The sequence below is a fragment of the Melanaphis sacchari genome, unplaced genomic scaffold (assembly GCF_002803265.2).
Source record: "Melanaphis sacchari strain LSU unplaced genomic scaffold, SCAv2.0 Contig65_pilon_pilon, whole genome shotgun sequence".
NCBI classification, from domain to species: domain Eukaryota; kingdom Metazoa; phylum Arthropoda; class Insecta; order Hemiptera; family Aphididae; genus Melanaphis; species Melanaphis sacchari.
In genome coordinates, this window is record NW_020271469.1 from 114,662 (window position 1) to 140,546 (window position 25,885).

Genomic DNA, 25,885 nt, shown 5'->3' on the forward strand with positions numbered 1-25,885 from the left:
AATGCAATTGTATGTATTTGTAAAATATGCTAATTAAATATTTAATCACATTATGGTCTTATAAGTACATTTAATGAATATAATAATTGTTTATTGACAATATTTAAAAATAAATAAAAAAATACAGGGGTTTATAATGAATAAAGCTTAATGGATATTTGTTAATAATAACCAGTTTAACTATCAATTTTATCTTTACTTACAATAAGTTTAATAATATGACCATTTAAATGTTTTATGCAAAATTTCATTTTTTTTTTTTTTATAAATCACTTAAATAGTTCTAACAAAAATGATAGTATTTAGCGGTGCTCGTTATCATATTAAGATCTTGGTAGGTACCTACTCGGGGTCTGAATAAATTATTTTTCATATATCAAAAATGCTTTACATAATATACCATCTTTAAATGATTTTTTTCTTTTTAATTACAGAAATTTATTTTCAAACAATAAAATACTGATGGTTAACATAAAAAATGTCAAGTTAATGAATTACTACACACATTTATATTTCAAATAATTCACTAATGCATATATATTGATTGTATTCAATTGTATTAACTGATTAAATAATATTCAATAATATAACAGTAGTATGAATATTATTTTAAAACTAAATCCCAATAAATTCCTCTTAAGTTCAGAACTTTAAGTCAAAAACAGGCAATAAGCAATAGTTATTACTGTTATTGTTATTACTGTTATTAGTATATTTTGATCAAGAAATACGTTTCAGAATAATCTGCACTCTGCAGGTAGGAGGGGACGGTTAAACATTCTATAAATAAAAAAAAAAAAATTATCTACATCATAATTATTGTCATGTGTACACGCCCACGGTACAACCACAACGGCATCAACTATACCTTTTTGTCAACGGATCCACAGTGTGAACGACACCTTTGGACGCGTGTTGTTGTTTAGTACGCACAACAACAGTTCTTCCGACGAATTCCTTGAGACTTGTCGCATCCATCGAGGTAAATGTACTTGAATCACTCATTACAGTTGACAATGTAATTTTTCACAATCTAATTATTCACCGTTCAGTGATCGGTACTTCATTAACAATACTTTTAAGGTTTCTTTCTTTATTTTATTTTAAAGTTTAATAGTAGGCATTGACATCAAAATATATTTAAATACTAACCAGTAATCACTTAACCCATTAGGCAGTAGGTATTATTTAAGTACTAACTACTAAATACACTATGACTAAAACCAATAACTATTGAAATATTGCAAGTGAATTTACCCAGTGAATCACGTGACTTGGTTAACGTTGAGTAATGGCCAGTAAATAATTACAATCCGTTGTTTAGCCGTTATCGCCAATCCTATATAATATTATCATTTATCAGTAAACTATTAACAATCCGTCCATTCCGTCCATAAAACCTATAGATAATAGAAGTAATCTTCTAACTGTTCATAATGTATATTGTAAATTTTAGCACGATTGGTATACAGATTTAAATTATTTCGTATAAATTTCACGATTTTCATGATTATTAAGTGTATAGTTAATAGTTTGATGTTGGAAACGCGTCAAATGCGCGCCAAAAAATATAATAGTTTAAAAAAAATCACTTTCAGTATTCAAAAATGTACGTTAAATCATTAAGTGATGAATATGATAAATTAAATTTGTTCTAGCCGGGACGGTTGATGATAGTGACACTCGGTGCATTGAAGAGCCTGCAGACCATTACAAAATTCTTAAATTCTTGTACAAACTATACAAACATAATTTATTTTAAATATAACTAAATCAAAAGTGTATAACATTTATGTATTATAAAAATCACTAAAATTAATTATATTGTATAGTCGTGTCTTGCGTTACTACCACATAATTATAGTTAATTATGTTAGCAATCATAGTAGTTGTACATAATGATAGTACCTTTGACTCATCATGGACATTGGTAATTATAATACAGTTATTACAGCCTATATAGTCTCCTATAGAAGCAAGATTCCTAAAAAATCAATATTCAAAATAAGCAATGGAGAATGTTTCCCCCCTTTTTACACACACTTGCTATGGTCCTAAATAGAGTTTAGTAGTCAATCACAGGGCATCCTGTGAAATTAAAGTTGAAAATGAGTCACAAGGTCAAAACACCCCTCCTGTCATTAAAAATAACTATCAAATGTAAATAATAAAATATTAAACATAATATTTATAAATATTTATTTTACGAAAGGCATAGGAGCGTAGTTATGAATATTTTATATTAGAAGCGAATTCTTTTAAAATATCGATACCGTTATTCCTTATTCTTTTTTCATGCTTAGTTTTATAGTAAATTTTAAATCTCCTCGTACGAGAAAAAGAATCAATAATATTTTGTTGTCGTGCGTTTGCTACTATTTTTATGAAAACTGGAATAATCAATATGAAAATATTGATATATAGGTAATATTATACTTGTTATATTACCTATATGATAAATTTTAAATATACACAATTATTTGTTACCTATTATATTATACATATTGAACGTCTGATAATGATTTTTTTTTCAAGGACTTGACTTAAATGTCAAAGTCCATGGAGGGGGACTTAGCTCCCTTAACCACTTATATTTACGCCAATGGTTTTGAAAATCTTTCAAGGAGGGGGTAATTCATTGTGCAATGAGAGTTGTGATACACTCAGCGAAGTATTTTTCTGTGTTGGGACTTGAGAGGTAACATTACTAGGTATATGTAGTAAAATGTGTTTTACCATTAAGGCAATAATATACCTATAATGTATTTTAATAGTTAGTTGTCTTAAAATATTTATAGTATATTCCTATATGTGAAGAAACGTTTATTTATTTACAACATTGGAAGTTACAATGTAACTATCATGTTTTATTATTTTAATGTATAGTGTATAATTTATTTATCTATTAATATAATATATTATACTGTGTGTTCTATGTTAAAGGTAATATGAAATATTTTGAATTTTTGAAAAATTTAAATAAAAAAAAAATTTTTTCCACACATGTACAACTAAACAAAATGTTTCTGAATTTTACTTATTCCTTTTGAGTTCTAATTTGAATTAAATCATTTTTTTAAACAATTTACCACACATTTTTTTTTTTTTTTTTAATTGACTTATTAAGAGTGAGTCAAAGTTTCGAATTATGTATGTTAAATTTATCGTTTATTTTTAATAGTAGGTACCATATAGATAGTGGTAGGCATTTGAATACTATAAAGTAGGTACCAGGTTTTTGTATACTCGTTCTTGGGTAGAATGAGAATAATGAAATGGTGGTTAATAATATTTTTATCAACTATTGTTAAGACTATCTATTTAAATATTGGTATGTGTAGATTGGAATAAAAAGTATGAGGGAAAAACTGTCAACGTAAAAGTAGAACTTTTTAAAAAACATAGTGAAAATTTGAATAATTTTTAACGAACAATCATTAAATTTAATATTTATAATAGTTAGATATATACATATCTATATACCTAATTGTTAAAATTGGTAGAAAATTTGTGTATTTGTATGGATGAGTCAAACTTCAATTTTTATGAACTCAAACTCAAATTCATTTTTTACTCGAACTTATTGAACATTTTGATAATTAGATAACGACATACCTAGTTATAAAACCAATGAAGGCCATTTGAAAAACAAAAAAAGTATTGAGGGTACGCTTGTATATTATATTCAATGTAAATTATATATTTATAAACAAGTATTGTCAGTATCGATATCGAACTTCAAATACTTCAATACTTGATTTGTTTCAAACTGTTCGAAAAGTTTGGGGTATTCATGAGTTCAATAAGTTTAAGGGTTCTTGCCTAAAAAAAAAACCAATGCAATAGAGTTTAAATGTAAAATCTAAGAGTATATCTGCTAGTATTGAGTCGATTGCGTATTTTGGCAATCTAATAGTTATTACCATTTACCATAGTCCATAATCAATAATCATGAGCACAGGGTATGCAGAGTATATTATGCATTTGTATATTTTTCGAGTTGAGGGAGACATTTTTGTAGATGATATGTGATTAAAGGTTCCTATTTCGCATGTTTTTTTACAAAACGATGTTAAAGGCTGTGTACATAAAATACACGGGTAAATGAACATTGAAATCTGTGTACTCGTGTACTTTTTTTCAGTCGTGTACCTGTATGACCAAAATCTTAAAATGTCATTCTTTAGAAAAATAAGCATAACACACATGTAGCACAATAACCGATATTTACGGTTTAATTGTGTAACAATAATCGTGAAATTGTATTCTTTTCAATAAACATAATTTACTAAAGATATGCTTTTGTTTTTCAACCTAAAACAGTGATGAAAATGCTTTATATTCTTAATAAAAAGCAATAATAATAATAATAATGTTAACTATGAATATTTTTATGACAATAGTATGAGCATTTATATTTTTAGGAAGTATATTTTATCAGCTATCACATACACCTTGCGACTTGTTTGTTTACGCCTTTATAGTATTACTTATTAGTATTACATATTACAATTTACAAATAATAGATTTACTATTCTATTTTTTTTTAAATTTCTCTTATTTACTTTAACTTATACTTATATTCATAATATCATTAAACTTGTAATATTATTATAATACACTTATATATATATATATATAATTATTAATCAATATTATTTAGCTTAGATTTATCACTATATAGTCTAAATCTACGAGCATACAACATATTTCATACATGATACCTACATTAAAAAAGTATTGTTCTTAAAAATAAGCAGAATCTAAACAAATATATTATTTTATATTATATTACTTAATCGTATTAGCAATATAAGTAGATATCTACTTACTTGGTTTATTATACTATTGTGTTCTAAACACTTATGACAGTTATACTAATTACATAGAAAATCTAATAATTACTAATTTATTTTCTGAGCAGTGGGTGCTTAATTTATTTATCACAAAATAAATAGAATATAGGTACTATCTTCTATTAGCATACGCAATAGGTATAATATGCAGGTTTACAATTTTAAGTATTATAGTATAAATATATACAAACTTATTGTTACTATTAAACTGATTAGGTATTTTCTTATGTATCTAATATTATAAACAGGGTGACTCAAAGCTCAAGGTATTCGTTTTTATAGATTCTAAACAAAAGTGTGAGAGTTATCCCGATTTTTCAGTTATTAATAAATACCTATATTATTGTTCTTTTTTTTTTTTTATTTGGTGAATAGGTAATATTAATTTTTTTATAACTTTGTTTAAATATTTGGTATATTTCTACTGTTAATTAATTCAATAATACTAAAAAAAAAAATAACAATTTTAACTTCCAATTTCATTATACATGCCATATGGTATTTATAATATATATATAAATTTATGAATAGCCATTAGTATTAAAACTATGATAGCTCAACAATTACTAAAGGTGAAAACCGATAATATTAATTAAAGTTTATTATATAATAAAGCCAGCGTCTAATATAAAATAAATTACAATTTTAATATGGATTTTGTATTGAGTATTGAGTAGAGATTAAAAGAAATATTGAGAGTTTTAAGTAAGTTCATTAAAATTAGGCGTTTAGCCTGCAGAACAGAACAATAAAATAAAATATGGGAAAGGTCACAGATATATTCATTTCAATTAAGTGTACAGAAAGGTGAATCATTTAGGCCGAGTTTAAATGGGTAGTAGATTATGTTCCACTGTCCCATAGATAGTCCATGTCTTAAAATTGTGTGTATCTATTCTATGACACACTTTGTGTAGGTATATAGTACAAAAAATAAAATGTGTGTACCTACTACGAAATTCAAAAGTGTGTAGCTAATAATAATATTTTTTTTTATATTATTACTATTCATTTTACATAATTTGTTATAAACGTTTAATTAAAATAAAGTGTATCCTAGTAAGAAAAAAAGATAATTTTAGGCTCTAATTTTGAGATCCATACGTCACCAATTGAATTGAACTATATGTATGGTCTATGTAAGACGTAAGTGTAAGTAAGTTATTGAGTCATGTTATTTTAAGTATATTAAGTGTAATATTTCTATATATCGAGGCGAAGCCCGCAGGAAGGTATTGTTCTAGTGAGAGGTCCATAAGTTATAAGGTGTATTGTTTTATCAAAGGGGTGAAATTAAACCGGGGTAGCTGAATAAAAGAAGGGAAAATAAGATTAGATGTAGATTTTGTTAAGTTGTTGGCAATCTCGTTGCCGTGTATCTCAATATGACAATATGTATAGTGAATCTAGAGAAAGTCATAGTTTGATTGAAATAGGTAGAAATAAGTGATTTAATGCGTGAAAAACAAGTGTAGATAGATGAGAGTTAAATGGGTTGGAATTTAAGGATTGAAGGTACGGCATGGAGGTAATTAATTAATTATTAGGAGCAAAATTTAAAATTAGTGTAATTTAAATTTAAGCCTCAGTAATAGCATAGCACTCGGCTGTGAAGGAAGAAGAAATTTATAATATTATATGTACCTATGTAAATATTCAACTGACTCACTTATTTATATTCTTTTTAGTTTATATAACTATATACCTACATGAATATTAATTATTGCAATCAATTTATGCAAATTTTATGGTAGGTACTTAAAGTAAGTTCATAATAGAATTATTTATTAAAATAGGTATTATTGATACATTGTATCTACTTAATTATATACCTATGTAATATATGTAACATAAATCAAACAACTTGAAATTATTATTGAATTATGAATACCAATTTTTTTAATATTTTTTTATGGATGTAAACCTTTTTTTATTAATGTATATATATATATATATATATATCGACGTTTAAAAAATAAGTTTATAGATAACTTACCTAACAACAAGGTCATATACATTAATTTGCAATTATTTTATCATTTTAGAGTAGCCCGCGATATGTATTTTTAGTTTTTACAACCTAATTATTTGTATTTATGATGACTTTTCTATGATATATTAATGCACATATTATCTCCATCATATACAAAAAAAATATTTTGAATAATTTAAATGTTTGTAACACATATTTTAATATGGTTGTGGCGTAAATAGTTAAGGAGTTAGGGTTCGGAAATATAGCACTTCTAAATCATTACAAGCTCCCTCAAATAATTCACAAATGATATAGGTACCTTTAAACATACTTCATACATTTCTCTTAACTTTTACTCCTACAGATTTTTAATATAAACTATTATTTATATTATACAAACAAAATAAATCAGACTAATTAAAGCAACCCTTGACGATAATATTGTATAATTTGTATATTTACACCATTGTTGTGGGTACCTAATTACTATTTATAAATTATAGAAAGATAATTCATTATAATTTATTATTCAATTAAACAATTACTTCAGAAAAAGATAGAATTAATAACTAAGTATATATAATAATAATAATTATTATAACTGTTTTTACAGCAAAAATGACTGAAAGTAATAAACAAACCGTTAAATGGAGAAGGCACGAGATTGAAGAAAAAATTGGATTAGATCAATGTAAGTCAATTTTTAATTTATATAGATTAAAGTATGTTTATTTATAGGTAAATATTATTATTGTATAGTCATATCAAAAATTGTTTAGTGTAGGACTACAGGAGATTTAAGTTTTTGTTTTAAAAATTGGTTTATATAGATATATTATGTACCTACTTAAATGATAATATACTACCGTGTATGATGACAAATTGACACAATGTTTATTGATTTCGTTTCTTTACTTCTTCAAACATTGATTTAACTAACTTAAAGTTAAAATTTTCAATTATTTCTATTGTGAATATAAGTACTAGTATTTTTGACAATTAGGAAAATATAGCTTTGGAGATCTTCACCCGGGTTCATACTTATTGGGTTGGAGGGCAGTATCAAGAGATTGGGCTCTTGTACTTTTTACTTAAATTTAGGACCTTGTGTATGGTAATATAAATAAGTATAACCCATCAATCTAATCAAGTTTTGAGAATATATGATGTCTAAGGTGTACCTATTGGTTTTATGATTTTACATTGAGCTGATGGTGGAGCAATTGGTCAATAAGCAGCAGGGAATATGTATGATTATGGTTTTGTAACATTTTATATAATATAATTTTATATTTGTATTTTGTCTCTATTTTCAGTTAAAAACAACCAATTATGGACTGGAAATTTTTATTTTGTGGTTGTGGCTGACAGTCAATTTGGTTACAATCCTACTGTATCTACAGTACGAGGTTCTAAAGATTGGAAAGTAAAAATGGATAAAGCTATTTTTGCAATAGATAAAATTAATAAATTGTCTCCGAGACCTCAATTTTTAGTTGTTTGTGGAGATTTAGTTAATGAAATGCCTTATAGTTAGTTGAATTTATTAAGTTTATTGAATTTAGTATAATTTAATTAATGATTCATGTATATTTTTTGTGTGGCAATTTATCCATACCTACTTCAGACGAAGCTGTGCTAAATGAATTACAAGTAAATGATTTTAAGAAAATTTTCTCAAACTTACATCCTTCTATATCTCTGATTTGTGTGTGTGGAAATCATGATATTGGTGATATGCCAGATGAAAATTCAATCAACAAGTACAATTATATTAAAATTAGTTTTTTAATATTTGTTGATAAATAATTGCAATTTTAGATATCGTGATAATTTTGGCCAAGATTATTTTTCATTTTGGTGCGGTGGAGTACTATTTTTAGTATTAAACTCTCAATATTATAAAAACAGTTGTGATGTCGAAAAATATGCAGCAGAACAAGATCAATGGTTAACTGAAATATTGAGTAAGCACAAGGGTCAAAGAATAATTGTATTTCAACACATACCGTGGTTTTTAAATAAAATAGAAGAGAAAATTCCAAAATGCAGTATTGAAAAAAATGTTAGCGAAAAAATGCTTGAAAAACTATATAAAGCTGGTAAAGAATAACAAATAGTACTAGAATATTTTACTAAATTATCAATGTAAAAAAATAATACTGAGAAGAAAAATTATTTGTGTTTTATGTAAATGCTATTTGGAATCAAATGTTTTTTTTGTGTTTGTTTTTAGGTGTATCTCATGTTTTTTCTGGTCATCATCACATAAACTCAACTGGTTTCTATAAAGACCTTGAAATAGTTATTACTTGTGCACTTGGAGCTCCAATAGGAGAAGATCCTTCTGGACTAAGAATAGTCAAAATGTATGAAAACAATGTTATACACACATATTATCCTTTAGAACAGATACCAAGTTCTATTATAAATTAAAATATTTAGTATAATTTGAAATTTAATAGCATATAAATCAATACAAATGTTGATAAAGAGGCAACATTAATTTTATTTTATAATATTGATCAATAATAATGATGATGTATGTCAATTAAATAACATTAGTTTATTGTTAAATAAAAATACAAATAATATTTTATTTTTATACAGAGTCATTTTTTTTTCTACAATTTTTAAATTGATCCCAAGGATGTAATTCTTCATCGACAGTTACCTCTAATAACCATTTTTTATAAAAATTTTGAAATTTTCTGTATCCTTCTTTGAAGTAATAACTTTGAATAAAATCTGGAACATCTTTTTCTCTATTTTGCTGAAAATTGTACAAGATGTAATTATATTCATAATTATATTAAACTTTTAATATGATTAGAAACACTAATATTTTTGAATTGAAATTGAAATTTATTTGTGATAATTATTAAGTTAAAAAACATGGTTTTAATGAAAAGAGTATAAATATGTTTGTTAGTGGTCATCCAGTGTAATTTTAAATTACATTTAGAAGCTATCACAATATTTAAAAAAAATGTATAATATATTAAAGATTTTACTCAAGATTTCAGTGGTTCATTTTAAAGTTATTTTTTTTCTATTATCTTTAAAAGTAGTTATGCTACTAAAACATTTAGTTAAACTATAAATAAATAAATACATTTTACAATAAAACAAAATACTCATGGTTCAATTTATTAAATAACTGCTTAGTGCTTTTACTTACTCTTTTTTTGATTAAATCTTTAATTGTGTTATCAAAACGATTCAAACGATCCATAAATATTTTATTGGGTTTAATTTCTTCATGTTTAACCATGTTCATAACATAAATAACATATCCAAAATTAAAACGGTAACATGATTGTGCCAACATTGTGCCCAAAATTTCTGCATTCACTCTTACATTGGATAAAAAAACAAATAAGAATAAAAATAACATAAGTATTTTACAAACATACCGAAATCCATGATCTGCTATGATTTTTATGAGGTTTTTAGCTTCGTTCTTATTTTTACAACCCAATGCCAGAACACCAAAAGTTACAATATCGACACTCAAGTTTTCTGAATTAATTAAGCTTAATACATTCTAAAAGTTAAAAATAAGACTACAGTAATTTATATAAAATATATATTATTTGAATGATTATATATAACCTTTGCTTCTTCATAATCAAATCTAAGACTTCGTTTTTTAATGAGAATATTGCAAAAATCAATGTCAACTCTAACTTTATTTTCATAAATTTCTTTTAATAAGACCTAAAAAAAAATATAAATTAGTGATTATATAAGTTTCTTTTTTAAATAATAATTATAAAATATACTTAAAATGAAATATTGTATGTATTAACTTTATTTAGTTTTTGTAATATTTGAATGTTTTTTATTAAAACATCAAATAAAATGTAAATTACTCTATTAAAGATACTTCAATTTAGAAAATTGATTTTTTAACATAACTCACTTTTTCAGCTGATAATGTTGGCGGTATAACTTCCAAAAGCTGGGTGAATATTTTAATGTCAGGCTTTATCTTATTGATTTTCATGTTCTTTAAAAATCCTAAACAACCCCCTAATAATATTAATCTAAAATTCATAAAAAAAAAAAAAAAAAAATGCAACATTAATTATTAATGTATAAAAAAATTACAAATATGTTTTACCTTTCTTCAGGAGATTTAATTTCAGAAATTCCCACAATATTACCAAAACAAGGTTTAACATCTAATAGATTTGGTCTATTCTCCTCAATAAGAGATAAATAATTTTCATTATCATTACTTAATAATGTTTTAGGTATATCCTTTTTTGAAGTATTTGATTCTTCGAGTTTAGATTCAGTTGTTAATAAATGAGGATCATTAATTATTTGACCAATAACTTTACGTGTTTCAAATTCATCACCAAGACTACATTCTCTTGTGCATTTTAATAAAAGATTGTAAGTATATAATGAAGGGCGAACACGTTTTAATATCATTTTTCTCCAAACCTGAAAAATTTTCCATATAGTTGAGCAATAAGCAGTAAGATTAAGAGACTATGAGACTAGGTATAAATGAAAAGTTTTAGTTTATGATTAGACACACATTTTTAAATACTCAAGTTTTATGTAATATACCTATATTAAGTTTTAATTTTTCTAATGGATAAATTTATTGTTTGTAAAACTACATCTGTTGGTACTAGTCAACCACTTCAGTACAATACATTTTTTTTTTTTTTTAGTGTCGGTTGGAGTGGGTCCTGTAACCAACAAGCAGTAAATTTATAGGTTACTATTATAAAAAGGTTAGAAAACACTGTGGTAGACCAACAGTTAGTCTTGGTAGGGGTAGAACATAAATAGATGTTGCCTTGCAGTGCCGTAACTACCCTCCGTGGCGCTCTTGGCAAATTTTATTTTGGCGCTTATTTTTGTTAAAAAAACCAATTTTAATTGAACTCAAATGCGCCCCTTACTTTAATGCGCCCTTGGCAAGTGCCCATGTTGCCAACCTCTAGTTACGGAACTGTTGCCTAGTAACCGTTTAATAAAAACTGGTTCCCACTAAGTTGACTATTTAATTTGAATATAGTATAAGTATTTAATTTTTGGTGATCAGTTAAATAAAACTTTCTTCACTTACAAAGAGTGGAATGAGATTCAGAGGAAATCAAATTGTGAATAATATTAAGTATTTTTGAAGGGTCACAAGACTCTTAAAAAGACAGATTAAGTATTTTAAAGGACCTAAGATTATAAGTTATTAAAATAACTAAAATTTAAATGGTAAATTAAATTATGTAAAATTGACACTACACCTTAAAATTTTAATACATTGTATACATTTATTTAAACTTACAAGTAAGGCATGTCGAAAACCAGCTTCTTTATCAGTTATACATGCTTGTAAGAGAAAATTAAATGTTTCATCTTTTAATTTATATTTTTTTGTCAACATTTCATCAACCAAAGAGAATGCAGTCAATAAATCTCCTGTTCTTCCAAACGCTTTTTACAAAAAAACAACAATAAATATGAATAATGAATAGTAAAAACATAATTTTTTAGCATAATAAAATTAATTAATTTCAATATACTTTATTTAAAATAAAAATTTTTAGTTAATTTTTGTTTCTCATGAATAAGTAATATAATTTTAAATACCTTTAATCATTGCATGGTAGATAAAAATGTTGGGTTCAATTGATTTTAAGTTCATCAGATTATGTAATTTTTTAGCTCTCTTTAACGCATCATCCTTATAAGGGGAATTAGCACACGCATTAAATAAACAAGTATATGTAGCTGGTGTAGTTTTAATGCCGCTTTTTTTCATCTAATTATTTAAACAAAAATTAAATAATTTTGGAAATAAATACCTAGTTATAAATAAAACATACCTGGTTAAATAAATGAAAAGCTTTTTCAACATAACCGACTTTACCACAAGTGCCAATTAACAAGTTATAAACATAATAATCAGGTTTTGCTTTTTCATTTTTTAACATCCTTGATTCAAGTATATCTATTGCATCTGCAATCTAAAAAAATCATAAGTAATAGTAAAAATTGAGAAAATAAATATCAGATATTTTAGTTTCATACTTTATGCTGTTTAATGAGTTCTTGAATAATTTTGTGGTACTCAGTAATATGTAATCTTTTGTGTTGTTCATCTTTATCGTATTCTATTTTATCATCATTTTCTGGAGGTAAATGATCCAATTTATAATTAATTTCAGTATTTTCAGTTAATGTTCCAAAAATATCAGCATCAATATTTTGTTCAGCATTAAATGAAAATGTCTCTGTTTTTTTTCGAAAATCTTTTGACTGTAAATCTTTGACCGTGGACACACATCTTACATTTCTACAACATTGCTGGTTATAATTTGAACTTACAGACTTAATATTAATTAACTGTCGTAAAAACCGGTTGATCACAATCATCTGAAATTAATAAATCTATTAATATAAACTATATATTAATATACAGTATTCTAAAAATATAATATTTAAGTAACATGTTTATAGGTACATTGTGATTTCTTATTTAGTTGAATTCTTAATTCACATTGAATTTGAAACTGTAAGAAATTATTATTTACATTAAATTAAGTTTTTAATAAAATTGAATTTATTCATTGTGGAATTTAATAACTATGTATTATTAAATATTTACAACTGAGAACCGACTATCAAATCATGTACATGACTCACATCACAGTTTTTTTTAAATTTGAATATTATACTTGTAACTTCATAAATTTAATATTATAATAAAAATTAAAATAATTAAAATACAAGTAGTCTATACTCTATAGATAATAAGTATTATCTATCCATGTGGTAGTGTCGGCGAAGCTTAGATCATATTATCACAACTTTATACTATGCGGTGAAGATAGCGTAGTGATACCACAGAAAGAGATTGGTATATGCTATTGATAAGATATAAATTAAATACTGATATTATTTATATTAAGTTGAGTTTTACTAAATGTATTGGGATTTATTTAGGACCATTATTAAATATTGTTTACATTTAAAATGTTTATACATGAAAAGTCTCTATGAATACATTTTTCAATTATTTTGTCTTGTTGACTTATTTTCTACTTATTTTGTTGTATAGATTTATTAATTTTTATTAATGATTGGTTACCTACTAATCTACTTTTTACAAATATGTATAGGTACCTAAGTAAAATAATTAATTTAATTCTTAAAATATTATACAATAGTAATGTTACCAATGTCTTAACAGTAGAGCCTTAATTTTAACCATGTTATTACTTATTACAATTATTCAATAACTACCTATATAATTTAATTTTTTTTAATAAAAATTAACAAAAACAAAATTATGACTTGTATAATAGTAGGTACCTCCTTAAATGTCTTAAATGTCACATTCTGCTGCGTAATTAATGTATCTTATCGGTAATGTCATATTTAATAGTAAATTTTTTTTTACCTTAAAATAATACTTGTTTATCTAATTTACATCTTACTAAACAATAAACATATTCAATATATTTTATTGTACCAGTAACCAGTATGAATAAATAGTAGGTATTATAACATTCTTTTAACTTTTTACATGTAGTTATAATTCTATTGCACTACCTATATAAACGTAAATTGCAATTTTTATTTTTTAACATATTTTCTTTAGTAACTTTTTATAATTCTTGATAATAACATGAACTAATTCATTTTAAAAGGAAATTTCTCATCGCTGTCAAAGTTTGATCAATTGTTTTTTCGATGCAACGATTTTAACACATAAATTAATTTAAGTTTTAATTACCTCTAAGATATGAGTATATATATATATATATATATATATATAATTTACTTTTACCCTTTCAAACTTTTTTACTCTCATAGTGATCAATTTTTAATAAAAAGTGATTTTTTGAAATTATTATTGAGGCAATGAGGCTATAATAATTTTACATTGCTATGGCCTACAACTTATTGTTTTCTCCATGATGTGTGCTATTTTACAAAGTAAGCCAATAGTAATTTTTTCAAGTAATAAATTCCCTTGTTCCATAAAAAGTTTTAAATATTAGTTTAAAGATTATTTAAATTTACATGTTTGATTATTGATCAGAGTAGCCAGACCTGCAAACACGCCTGTGGTTCAGGTAAAAAATAGTTTTCCAAAAAAAGCAGCAAAGCATTATAATGATAATACAGGAATATTTGGAAAATGACAATGTAAATAAATAATAAACATAAGTTAATAGTTGTGTTAAATAGATATAAGCAAGTTTTTGTTAAAAAACGTAGATTTGTTTGGTTGGTAATAACTAATAATAATAACAACTGTTGAATACTATTATGTTGTTATAGAGAGTAGTATTTATTTGATGGAAAAATAATAGAATAAAATATCTAGAAAAGTTAAAATTTTAAAGTTTTTTAAACGATTATATTTTTAAGATAAATTTTGAGTAATTCTAATTCTTTACAGCTCACAAAATAATGGATCTACGAAAAAAATGTGCCTGTATTGTATCTGCAAAAAAATGTTTGTTTGATAAAAATGAATCATTCAAAAATTGTACTGTTAAAAATCATATCAGGTATTATTAATAGTTCTAAATACAAAATATATTGTACCTACGATAGTTTCTTCAAAATATTAAATAATACACACGTAACAGTGATGACACATTTTTAAGTTTATCAGAATTTTTATTTCATATTTTGCTAAAAAGCATCTTAGAAAATGAATATAGGAGGGCAATTTATCTGAACAATTTTGTTTATAAGAAATTTGTGGTTTTACGTTTTATTTTAAATTTTATAAGTTAATTATTTTTGTGAATAATTGTTAGAAGTTTTAACAGATTTTATATTTATTTAATTTAATATGTAATATACTAGACCCATTTACTTTAAGTTATTAGTAATATTTAAATTATAATAGCATTAAATTAAATTATTTCAAATCATTTTACTAGATTGAAGTATTTAAAAATTATTAAGACCATGAATCATGAATAAAAAACAATATGCCACATTAAATATATGTTATTAAAATTATAAAATTTTGTAGTTTACTAAAGTGAACTTGAATTCTAAATGGTTCGAAAAAATAGATTTATATAGTAATATACATTTACTTATAAAATAATAATTAATATACTGCAGTTTAGCAGTTACTTGACTAAATAATTAAAATTGAAAATTTATATTGAAGATAACTTTGTTAGAAGCTCGAAAAGTAATCATTAGTTAAACTGTCATAACTTTTTGAATAATAATTTCCGTATTTATTAATTTAATATGTTTTATTATAATTTACCTAATATTAAATTATCAGTATTAATGCAATATTTTTTTTCATTCTTAAAAATAAAAAATATTTACGTTTAATTTTTTTTTATTATACATATTAATATTATATTTTTTCATAAAATTAAATTACTTTATAAGATATAACATATTGGCTGAATTTCCCAATTTAGCCTTTAAGATATGGGATGAGTAATTTATCTTGCAGAATTTGTGTTTAGTCAAATTTACAACACAGTTGGGTTCATAACTATAATTATCGACGTCCTTCGTCTCTTGGTTATTGTACCAGATACAATGTACCTAGATATAAGAGTACACAGCCAAAAGTCGGTTTAGAGTGTAGACATTAAATTTAATCATAATTAACTTTATTTTCAAGATGATGTTTTATGTGTTCCAAAGGTATTACTTTTTTTTTTGAAATTCATTTTGAAAATACACTTATAGTTAAGCAGTGGTATTCTGCAGTGGGTACTTATATGTGCATATATATTTTAAGCTTATTCGTTCTCACGTATGTTATTGATATCTATTCTCACTTTTGATTTTAGGTACTTATGGAATAAAATAAAAATAAAATACACCCCAAGTAATATTAGTGCATTATTAATTACATTTTGATTGTATTCAGTATTCTAAATATATTTAGTTAATTTAAATATTTATATAATATTATTCTCAAAGTAGTTTAAAATAAGTAGATAGTAGAGTTATTAAAATATCAATATTATTTATACAATATGCTCCTCCCTCATAAAATATGATATATTTTTTGGTAAGAGTGTTTTTATGATGTATTAAATTTAATGTAGTACCAATTTTTTGTTTTAGGTAGATGCTAAAAGTTTAAAATTACAACGCTTAAAAGGAATGCCTGGATACTAGATACTTCAGATAAAATAAGATATGAGATTAAAAATGTAAACTAAAAAGAGTAGTAACTAGTAGTTAGTCATTAGGTTTTATTTCGTATCTATTATTTACAAAACATTATATTGCAGTATTCATGAATATTTATTAAATAGTTTAAGTTGAATAAATATAATATGCGTTTTTGTTATCTAACGTTATCAGTTGATAATTTTTAAGAAAGATTGCAATGTTGATTATTGTTTATGAAGTAATAAGTATCAATAGGTTGCTTATAATAGGTACTTATATAATATACGACGTCCTTGATGCAGTATATCTACTGATGTTTATTCACTGAATTTAAATTGTATACTTCCAGTTTATTGATTTTCGTTGGAAATATGAATTTTTTTGAGTTGCCTGAGGAGAACTACTTATTGGTTTTAAAATTAAATATGCTTTGTTTTTGTGTTCTTCAAACACTTATATGAGTATCACAGTGTATTTACTTATTGTTTGAAAGTTAAGCCTTGAAGATTTTATTCTTTGTAGGCTTCTGTGTTTAAACATACCAAGTGTGAAATGTTTTATTAAGTTATTGATTTACAATAAATACATATAGGTAATTAATAAACAAGAATAAATAAATAAATATCTTTTATGTTAGTGGTCATGTTGGTTTTCAAGGAAGATTTCTTGCAATTGGCGTGGTTTTAGTTTAGGCTTGTATATGTTTTTTGCAGATCTTGTAATGAATTTTTTAGTTTCATTTAATTTAATCATAGTTATAATTAGTTAAAGTTTTTGTATTGTTTAATTATTTTTGTTGATAGGTAGAGAAATCCCGTGTCATTGTGCAGTTATTTATTTCACATAAATCAATAAGGAACTTTGAATTTATTCTTAAGATTTTTTTTTAATTTACATTTTTCTTTTAGTTTTAATTAGGTAAGCGGTAATCCGTTCAGAGCAGGTGCAAGTTAGTAGTAGTTGAGGGTATTTTATCAGCATAGTTGAAATGTGGTATAATAGAAGATATAGAATTTTTTCCTTATGTATCTTTGGCTTATTTTTTTTTTATTTATGTGAATTTTCCAAGTTAATTTATCGTCGAAGCGTATTTATAATTTATTGATTCATCTTTGCTGTTCCATTGGATTTAGCTGAAATTTGTACTAAGACCAGATTGAAGCATTTTTATTTTAGCTTAATTTTTAGTGGAATTTAGAGTAATTTTTTGTCTTTGGAAGTTTGGAACCACTGAAATATTCAGTATAGGAGTTTTTTAGATTCTATTATTTTGTTTTGTATTAAATAATTGAAGTGTCATCTGCAACATTGCCAATTATAACAATGATTTTATGTTGGTATGTCATTATATATTTGTATATTAATATATCTACATATTATCATTGTTTTTAAATTTAAGACAATAATTGTGTAATTCAAGTTGTGGAAACGAGAATACGGAGATAATTAGTGAGATAGATGCACTATAAGAACTAAGAACTGTTTAATTATTTTGTAATATTTCATATTAGTGCTAAGAATTTTTAGTTTTATGAAATTTAAAAAATTATGTATTTTTTACCTAACTGTTGTTTAAAATTGTTTGAAATTACTAGAAATTTTTGTTTTGTTTTCAAATTTTTTTTCAAATTTTTAAATTATATTAATAGAAAAATGACTTTAAAAAAATACTTTACTATCAAATTTATTGTATATTATCCTATGTACATAGTACATATTATTGTTGAATATATCATTATTTTTAGAAATTTAAATGTAAGTTAAATTAGTGGTGCTATCTGCTATCTAGTATCTACCTTTTCAATTAAATACATTTGCACACCAACATTTCATTGGCCACTCTTGATTGAATGTTAAAAATATCTATGTTGATTGTTGTTGAATGAATTTTTAAATTTTTATTACTATATTTATTCATCAGATTGTATTTAGGTTATTGGATAATCTAAGTACTTACTACTGAAATTTTTATTGTTGGCCACATAACATAGTTAGTATTTACAAGAGTTAAATTTATAGTTCAGTTGAATAGTTTCACGTTTGTACCATATAATATATATTTAGTGTAATTATAATGGCATAGATCGCGTTGTAAATATAAGCTTTTACAACGTAGGAAAGACAATATTTTACATTTTTATTATTAATAATATTGATCAGTAGTTAATATCAAATCATACATCGAATCTATTACGACTTCGATAATAAAAAAAATAACATCAACTAAAATTCTAAATTATTTTATTTTTTATGTAAAAAATGATTAATGACTATTACCATTGAGTATATTATATAGTATATAATATATACTCAATGTTATTATTCATTACTTAAGTATCACGTGCACCAATATACCTAGTATCTATGTTTCATTATATTGTTTAAACATAACAACCAACAAACATTTTATGTAAAGACAATAAATATGGTTATGAATATGTCTTGGTACTGTGATGCGATCAAAGATTATTTATTTATTTTTATACTGTTGTTTTGCGTAGGTTTAGATATTCTTTCAGATGTCACAGCGCGCTTTTATTCTATTTTTTTGATAGGATAGAAAATAGTAGGATAAAATAACTTTTCTGTGATTAATGGTTATGATAAATGGCATGAAAACCTCACAGAATTGGGTAACTGATTTTAATTATCTCGCACACAACTTAATCTTCACGAGTACTTTTCTTAGTATTATAATAATATATATTTTTTAAATTTTTATATTGTTATAGTAGTTTATCTGACTATTAACTAGTAATACTTATTTTATAAATTTTTCAAAATAAACATTTAAATCTGTAAATTATAAAAATTTGTTTGGAATATAGAAACAATTTCAATAATAGTGGAATATAAGTTTCTATGAATAATATTTTTGAAGTGTAACTAACTGACAACAATTAGTTGAGGTGTATTATTATTTTTATGTTGTATTTCAAAGTTAATAATAAGTGGTTGTTGTTATTAGCATGTATGAATATTAGTAGTTAAAATTTGAACTTTAATCGCTCATACAGCATTTATTGTTTGTGACTTTATTTTTTTAGTTTCTAGTAAATACATTTTTAAGGAATTTCATATCAAATTTTCTAGTTAATGCTTAAATTGTTTATAATTCCTTTTCGTTTATTTTTAAATCACAAACCAAAAAATAAAATTTATCTTATCAAGTACTGGAATCGGGTAAAATTCCAGTTTTTCCTTAATTTTTTTTATATTTTTCTTAATTATTATTCACCAAAATAACAACAATTTGTTATCAGACGTAGAAAGTTAAAGATTCAAGCATTTTTTCTATTATAATTTGTGTAAACAGGTACAAAAAGAAAAACATCACACATCAATACAAAATCTCTATGTATTCATCGCTTTGTTCAAAACCTAAAAATTATGCTTGAATCAGTTGAATCATTGCGGGGGTAATAATATTTTAGCTATACATACAACGCGTAGTCTAGCGAATTTCGAATTTATTGATTGCTACGTAGGTACATGTAACTCGTATACACCACACCTCGCAGCACCTACCAGCTATTATACATATAATAAGGATATATATACACATATTGGGACATAAATGAAGTATAGTAGTTCCCATAATATTATATATATACTTTTAATACATTCGGAATTTAAAATGTCCTTTTGAGCTTTACAAAACAATATAATTTATTAGTACTTTTTGTTGTCGACGCAATGGCCATGTATGTTATATTGTCGATTATGTTGCATAGATACGAATACAGTGTAATTAATATTGCATAAGTTAAATTTTAAATTTTTATTATTTATATTTTATATTTGAAGTATAACACTTTTGGTATAGCTAACACGCCAACATGGTGTTTATATTAAATACAATATAATACATGATATATATTTTTTTAACATTTTAGTTAATTAAACGGGACAAATGGGTAGGTAAACAGCATTTATTAATAATTAATGTTGCATGATTTATATATTTTAATTATTATTTAATTGGAAATCAACACCTTTGTTTAACAGCATAAGTACAGTGATGTTTACATCGTGATTTTCGGAATTATGTTTAGTCCCTTTATTTTAAACTGTACACAATAGCTACGTTATAGTGTGAAGTCGTTTTTTATTAAATCGTTGACAGTCTGTTGTAACCTCGTTTAACATTCACACATTTAACCTCTAGTAATAGGCGAACGAACTACGGTTGTATAACTGTGTACACTTTATAGATATTGAAAAGTATAGAAGAATTTTGAATATTTATTTTCCATAACTGCCATTACTAATATGCGTTAAAAATTTTTTTTCTCATAAAATCGGATAAAATATGTACTTAATATGAAAATATGGATCACTGGAATTATTCGATTTTAATCTAATTTGAAAATACTATCCAATATCTTAAGTTGAGAAGATGTAGAATACCGTTTTAAAATATTCACCAATTATCTTTCTCTTGAAAATGGAGTAACTTTTATTGATGGAAAAGTTTTAAGCTCTAAATAATGAACAGGCGGTGGTAAGAGTAGTAAGAAAAACGTCATAAACAATTTTCATCGTGAGACGTACTTTTATTTTTATCATGTTGTGGGTACGTAAATCGTCTTCAAATTTGATAATCATACAAAATGGATATTTAAATTTTAGATTATTGTATTAATTTTATTGTATTTTATTTGTTCTATAAAGTAGCTGTCGACTATTTTTTCTAGAAATTCAAATTTAGTCTTCAATTTACTTCACTCTTACTTTTTCTTCTCATATAGCATTCAACAGTATTATTGTTTTCTATTTTTTTGCTATCTTTTTATGTAAAAGATTTCACCTCTGGTAATTATTCTCAATAATTTCTAACTCTCAATCTAACCTTTAGTTATAACTAGAAATACCGTTCATTTTAAGTTTTTCCTAATTATCTTAAAAATGACCTTGATTCTTTAGTCTCTCAACTCTATTTTTGATTGGTTCTCTAGAAAAATTTCTGGGAAATGAAAGAGTGAATTATCTGTCGAGCAATTAAAAAAAATAAGTATGGCCTAACTTAACCCAAGAAGATTGTATTTCGTTTTTTAAAAAACTAACTAATCATCCTATAGTGTGTTTTAATGAAATTGCTATTTTGTTATTTAAATAATCTCGGACTACTATCTAAAATTCTAAAGTATTTTAATTTATTGGTTGTTAATCAAACAAATCTCGAGATAAAATTTTACCTTCAGGAAGTAATTAAATGTAACAGAAATTTAAATATTTTGCTAGCCATAACACTCTGTTATTTGTATAAACAAGTTATATACCTTAAATATTTTATGATAAAATGTTGTACATATTATAATATAGCACATCATATATTATAAAAATTAAATTTAGTTTAGTTAGCATAGAAAATTGTACGTGTACTGTTTACAATATGCATAATAGGTAATTTTAAATCTAATGATCTAACATATATATATAAGTAATATACTATACAGCTCCATTTTAACAAAACAATAACATATAACGGAGATACGGGTTACCTTTTTACTTTACATTTTTTATTAAAATTATAATTATACAAAAAACCAATTAGTAAAATAAACATTTTTTTTTTTTTTTTTTTTTTTTTATAATATAATCAACTTTTTTTTATTTTAAGTGTTTTCTATACCTACTGTTTATGCCTGTCTCTCAGATCTCATATAGTGTACAGATTTAACTATAAACTAATTGAAAATAATTAATATATATAAAATAATATTATTGTTATTAACTTACCAATTTTTCAGTACACGTTGTCTAGGTTACACTATGAACAATCAAGAAGTTGCGAAAGTCGATAAAGCTTTATTGTGTGCGTGTGAAAATGACAAATTGATAACTTTAGATGGAGTAGTGGCCATGCGAGATTCTATGAAACCCTACGCATTTAAAAGGGTTGTCTGTCCACAGCCAACCATAAGGAAATGTTGATTGAAACAGACAACAACCACTTTGCTGAATCGACTACGGAACTATAGTATGATATTAGGGAACAAAATGAAGGTGTATTGTCATATCATATCTACACACTGACACACAATTTAAAATTACGTAAAATAAAATAAAAAATAATAAATACTATTAAAATATAACCAAATAAGAACTTCTGCAAGTTTTTGATTATTTTAAAAGTATAATATGTACGACGTACAATATAACGTACGTTTCAAAAATGTAAACTATAGTTTAAGGCATGATAATAAATTATTTTGCTTAAGTTTTTAAAATAAGTGACTCTATGATAATTTATAATATAATATGATAATATATATTTTTGAGAATTAATACTGCTAAACATTAATATATTACAATTTGATTTTGCATAACTGAGCGAAATGTTTTCAGATTTTTGATTCATTCTAGTTTCGTTTCAGTTATTATAGACGAGTATTAAGTATTAACACAACATTTTTATATTTATTGAGCAATTATTAATATGAATATTAATTATTGAATGTACACAAACTAATCATAAAAAACACATAAGATATTATATTGGGTGTAAAATACTATTTATGAATAGAGTTCAAACGTTCAAATTAATCAAATCTCGAATGACAGATAATTTTGTTTTGGGATTCATGGAGATTTTCAAACCGGAATATTAATGGAATTGACGAGATGAATAATCGGGAAAGATTAAAATTTTGTTTACATGCATGTTTTGAAGGATTTAATGGATTTTCGTAGTCGTTGATTATGATGTGTGATCATACATAAAGCCACGACTTAGTTTTGATTTTCAACTGTGACTATATTAGAGACTATATAGTAGAGTTTATGTTTATTGCAGGATAAAATAACCTCATCAATCATTGCAATTATTTTTTTAGTCTGTTATTCATCATTAATACATCGTAATATATTTTGACCAAGTAATAAAGTAATAATTGTTGAGTATTGTACATTGCGTGCTGTATACTTAATAAAAAAAAATAGAATATTAAAATGCATTAAAGAATAAATATTATCCACAATTATCTGCTGTATTAATAAAAAAATTCTCGTTTAGGTTTGAAAGTTTGAATATAATTTCATTATATTGTTTGGATGAAAATGTGTCAATGACTTATTATATTACACATTTGAACTAGCCACGTATATTAAAATATAAATATAATGTTTATCAATATATTTTCTCAATCGACACATTAGGTTGGCGGAATAATTTAATATTAATTTTTACTCAAAAAAAAAAAAAAAAAAATAGAAATTAATTCTTGTACCTATATTACATAAATTTAAATTAAATTGTTTTATGAATTTAAGTCATTATAGTTTCTAGTGTTCTAGAAAAATCGATACGTATAATTAAATTAAAGTTAAAAATTTATTTTTATTTTTATTGATAAGTTGTAGATAATAAAAAAGCAAAATATGTATGCAAGTATTCATGAAGAAATTACAAAATATGCATTCAAAATGATGTTAAATATGATACAATATTACTCTAAATTTCAAAAAAAAATTACATCAGATATTTTTAATAAAATAATAATATACATAAAAACTGTTTATAACTGAAAACAAAATTATAACTGGCATTTTGACATTTTACTAAGCTAGAAGTACCTAAAGTTAAAAATATTTTTTCAGTAATTCTTAAATTACGATAAATACCTTCGTTGATAATTTTGAGTTTTATATTCAATATTATTGAAATATACAGGTTAAGAAAGAAAAAAATTTTTTTTTTGAAAAATATGAAATATGCATAAATTAAGCGTATAAAATCAATGAATTATGTGAATTATGTATTTTTTTAGCTAAAATTGACAAAATATGCATTTTCAATTTTTAATTTTTTAATTATCTATGGTATAGTTTAGATTTCTAGCTTAGTCTGCTATAAACTGAGAGCATACAGAACAATATGCAATTCCTACAACTTTCGAGCCCTAATTATCAGTTACAGCCTACAAGCTACAAACATAAATCATTAAACTTTATAAAAACCTCGTAAGAAAAAAAAAGTTGAAATAAAATGTCTTTGAAAATATAAAAAAGTATACACATTAAGATAGATAATCTCAAATTGTTTTTTAATCTGATAAGTCACATGAACTTGTATCAATTTTATCTCGTCGATCTTATTTTTGATTTCAGGTCAGGGTAAGAAAAAACAGTTCATATTTTCTTATATTCTAGTTATTCTACAATTTCATTGTTTTCCTATGATCAAGTTGTATCATATTTAAAATTGATTAAGATTAGAATGATTAATAAAATTATAAATAATAGTATATATAAATTATTTAAATTCTGTTACTAAAAAAAATTAAATAGTGCCGTAACCACGAAAGAATAATTTTTTAATTTTAATAATTTACAATGTAATATTTTTTATAATATTATTTATTTTATTGAATAAATTACATTTATAGATTTAGTTTATTAGTTTTTTTTATAATTTAATTTGTTAAATTATATTACCTACAAATTTAGTAATATTAAAATAGTAGGACACACTAGGACAGAATAATTCCGCAGCCGTAGTCCATTCTAATAATTAGTAAGTTTTATAATGTACCTATTGTCACGACTTATAGATAAGTACTTGTCAATTTTATATAATTAATTGATTTGTTTACATTATTATATAATATTTATAGCATAATAATGCGTTCTATATTTTTAAATGAATTTATATTTACCGCATACTTGCCGTAATACACAACAGTTAATATTTATAATGTGTTAAACGAATATTTTACAAATGTTGATTTATGTTAATTTTACATCAAGGATGAACTGTATTTTTGTTTATACTTATTACTTAAGAGTTTTATTTGTATGATTATTTACAAGTAAAAAAAGTAATGAGATATGCTATATGCGATTTTCATGTTTAGGTGATTGTGATTACTGTACAAGAGTTAAAATGTTAAATTAATATTAACTA

General features: G+C 24.2%; 2 protein-coding genes across 3 annotated transcripts; one reads left to right on the top strand and one right to left on the bottom strand.

The window, feature by feature from the left end:
* The first annotated feature begins 898 nt into the window (after positions 1-898).
* Positions 899-9,326, top strand: LOC112600596 (serine/threonine-protein phosphatase CPPED1-like). 2 transcript variants are annotated; one of them, XM_025347866.1, is made up of 6 exons: positions 899-982; positions 7,445-7,522; positions 8,148-8,363; positions 8,459-8,594; positions 8,653-8,933; positions 9,068-9,326. In XM_025347866.1, exons 2-6 carry the CDS (start codon positions 7,450-7,452, stop codon positions 9,265-9,267), a joined length of 906 nt encoding a protein of 301 aa, XP_025203651.1. In that variant the 5' UTR covers positions 899-982; positions 7,445-7,449; the 3' UTR covers positions 9,268-9,326. The 2 variants fall into 2 exon arrangements, with proteins under 2 accessions (XP_025203651.1, XP_025203652.1); XM_025347867.1 differs by lacking the exon at positions 899-982 and adding an exon at positions 2,831-2,853.
* A 75-nt stretch (positions 9,327-9,401) lies between these two features.
* LOC112600540 (pentatricopeptide repeat-containing protein 1, mitochondrial) lies at positions 9,402-13,524 on the bottom strand. The gene is made up of 11 exons (XM_025347791.1): positions 13,319-13,524; positions 12,886-13,230; positions 12,681-12,821; positions 12,445-12,616; positions 12,140-12,288; positions 10,958-11,286; positions 10,757-10,880; positions 10,447-10,551; positions 10,248-10,378; positions 10,013-10,187; positions 9,402-9,604 (listed from the first exon to the last, which is right to left on the bottom strand). The coding sequence occupies exons 2-11, from the start codon at positions 13,228-13,230 to the stop codon at positions 9,434-9,436; spliced, it is 1,842 nt and encodes a 613-aa protein (XP_025203576.1). The 5' UTR covers positions 13,319-13,524; the 3' UTR covers positions 9,402-9,433.
* Positions 13,525-25,885: the final 12,361 nt, after the last annotated feature.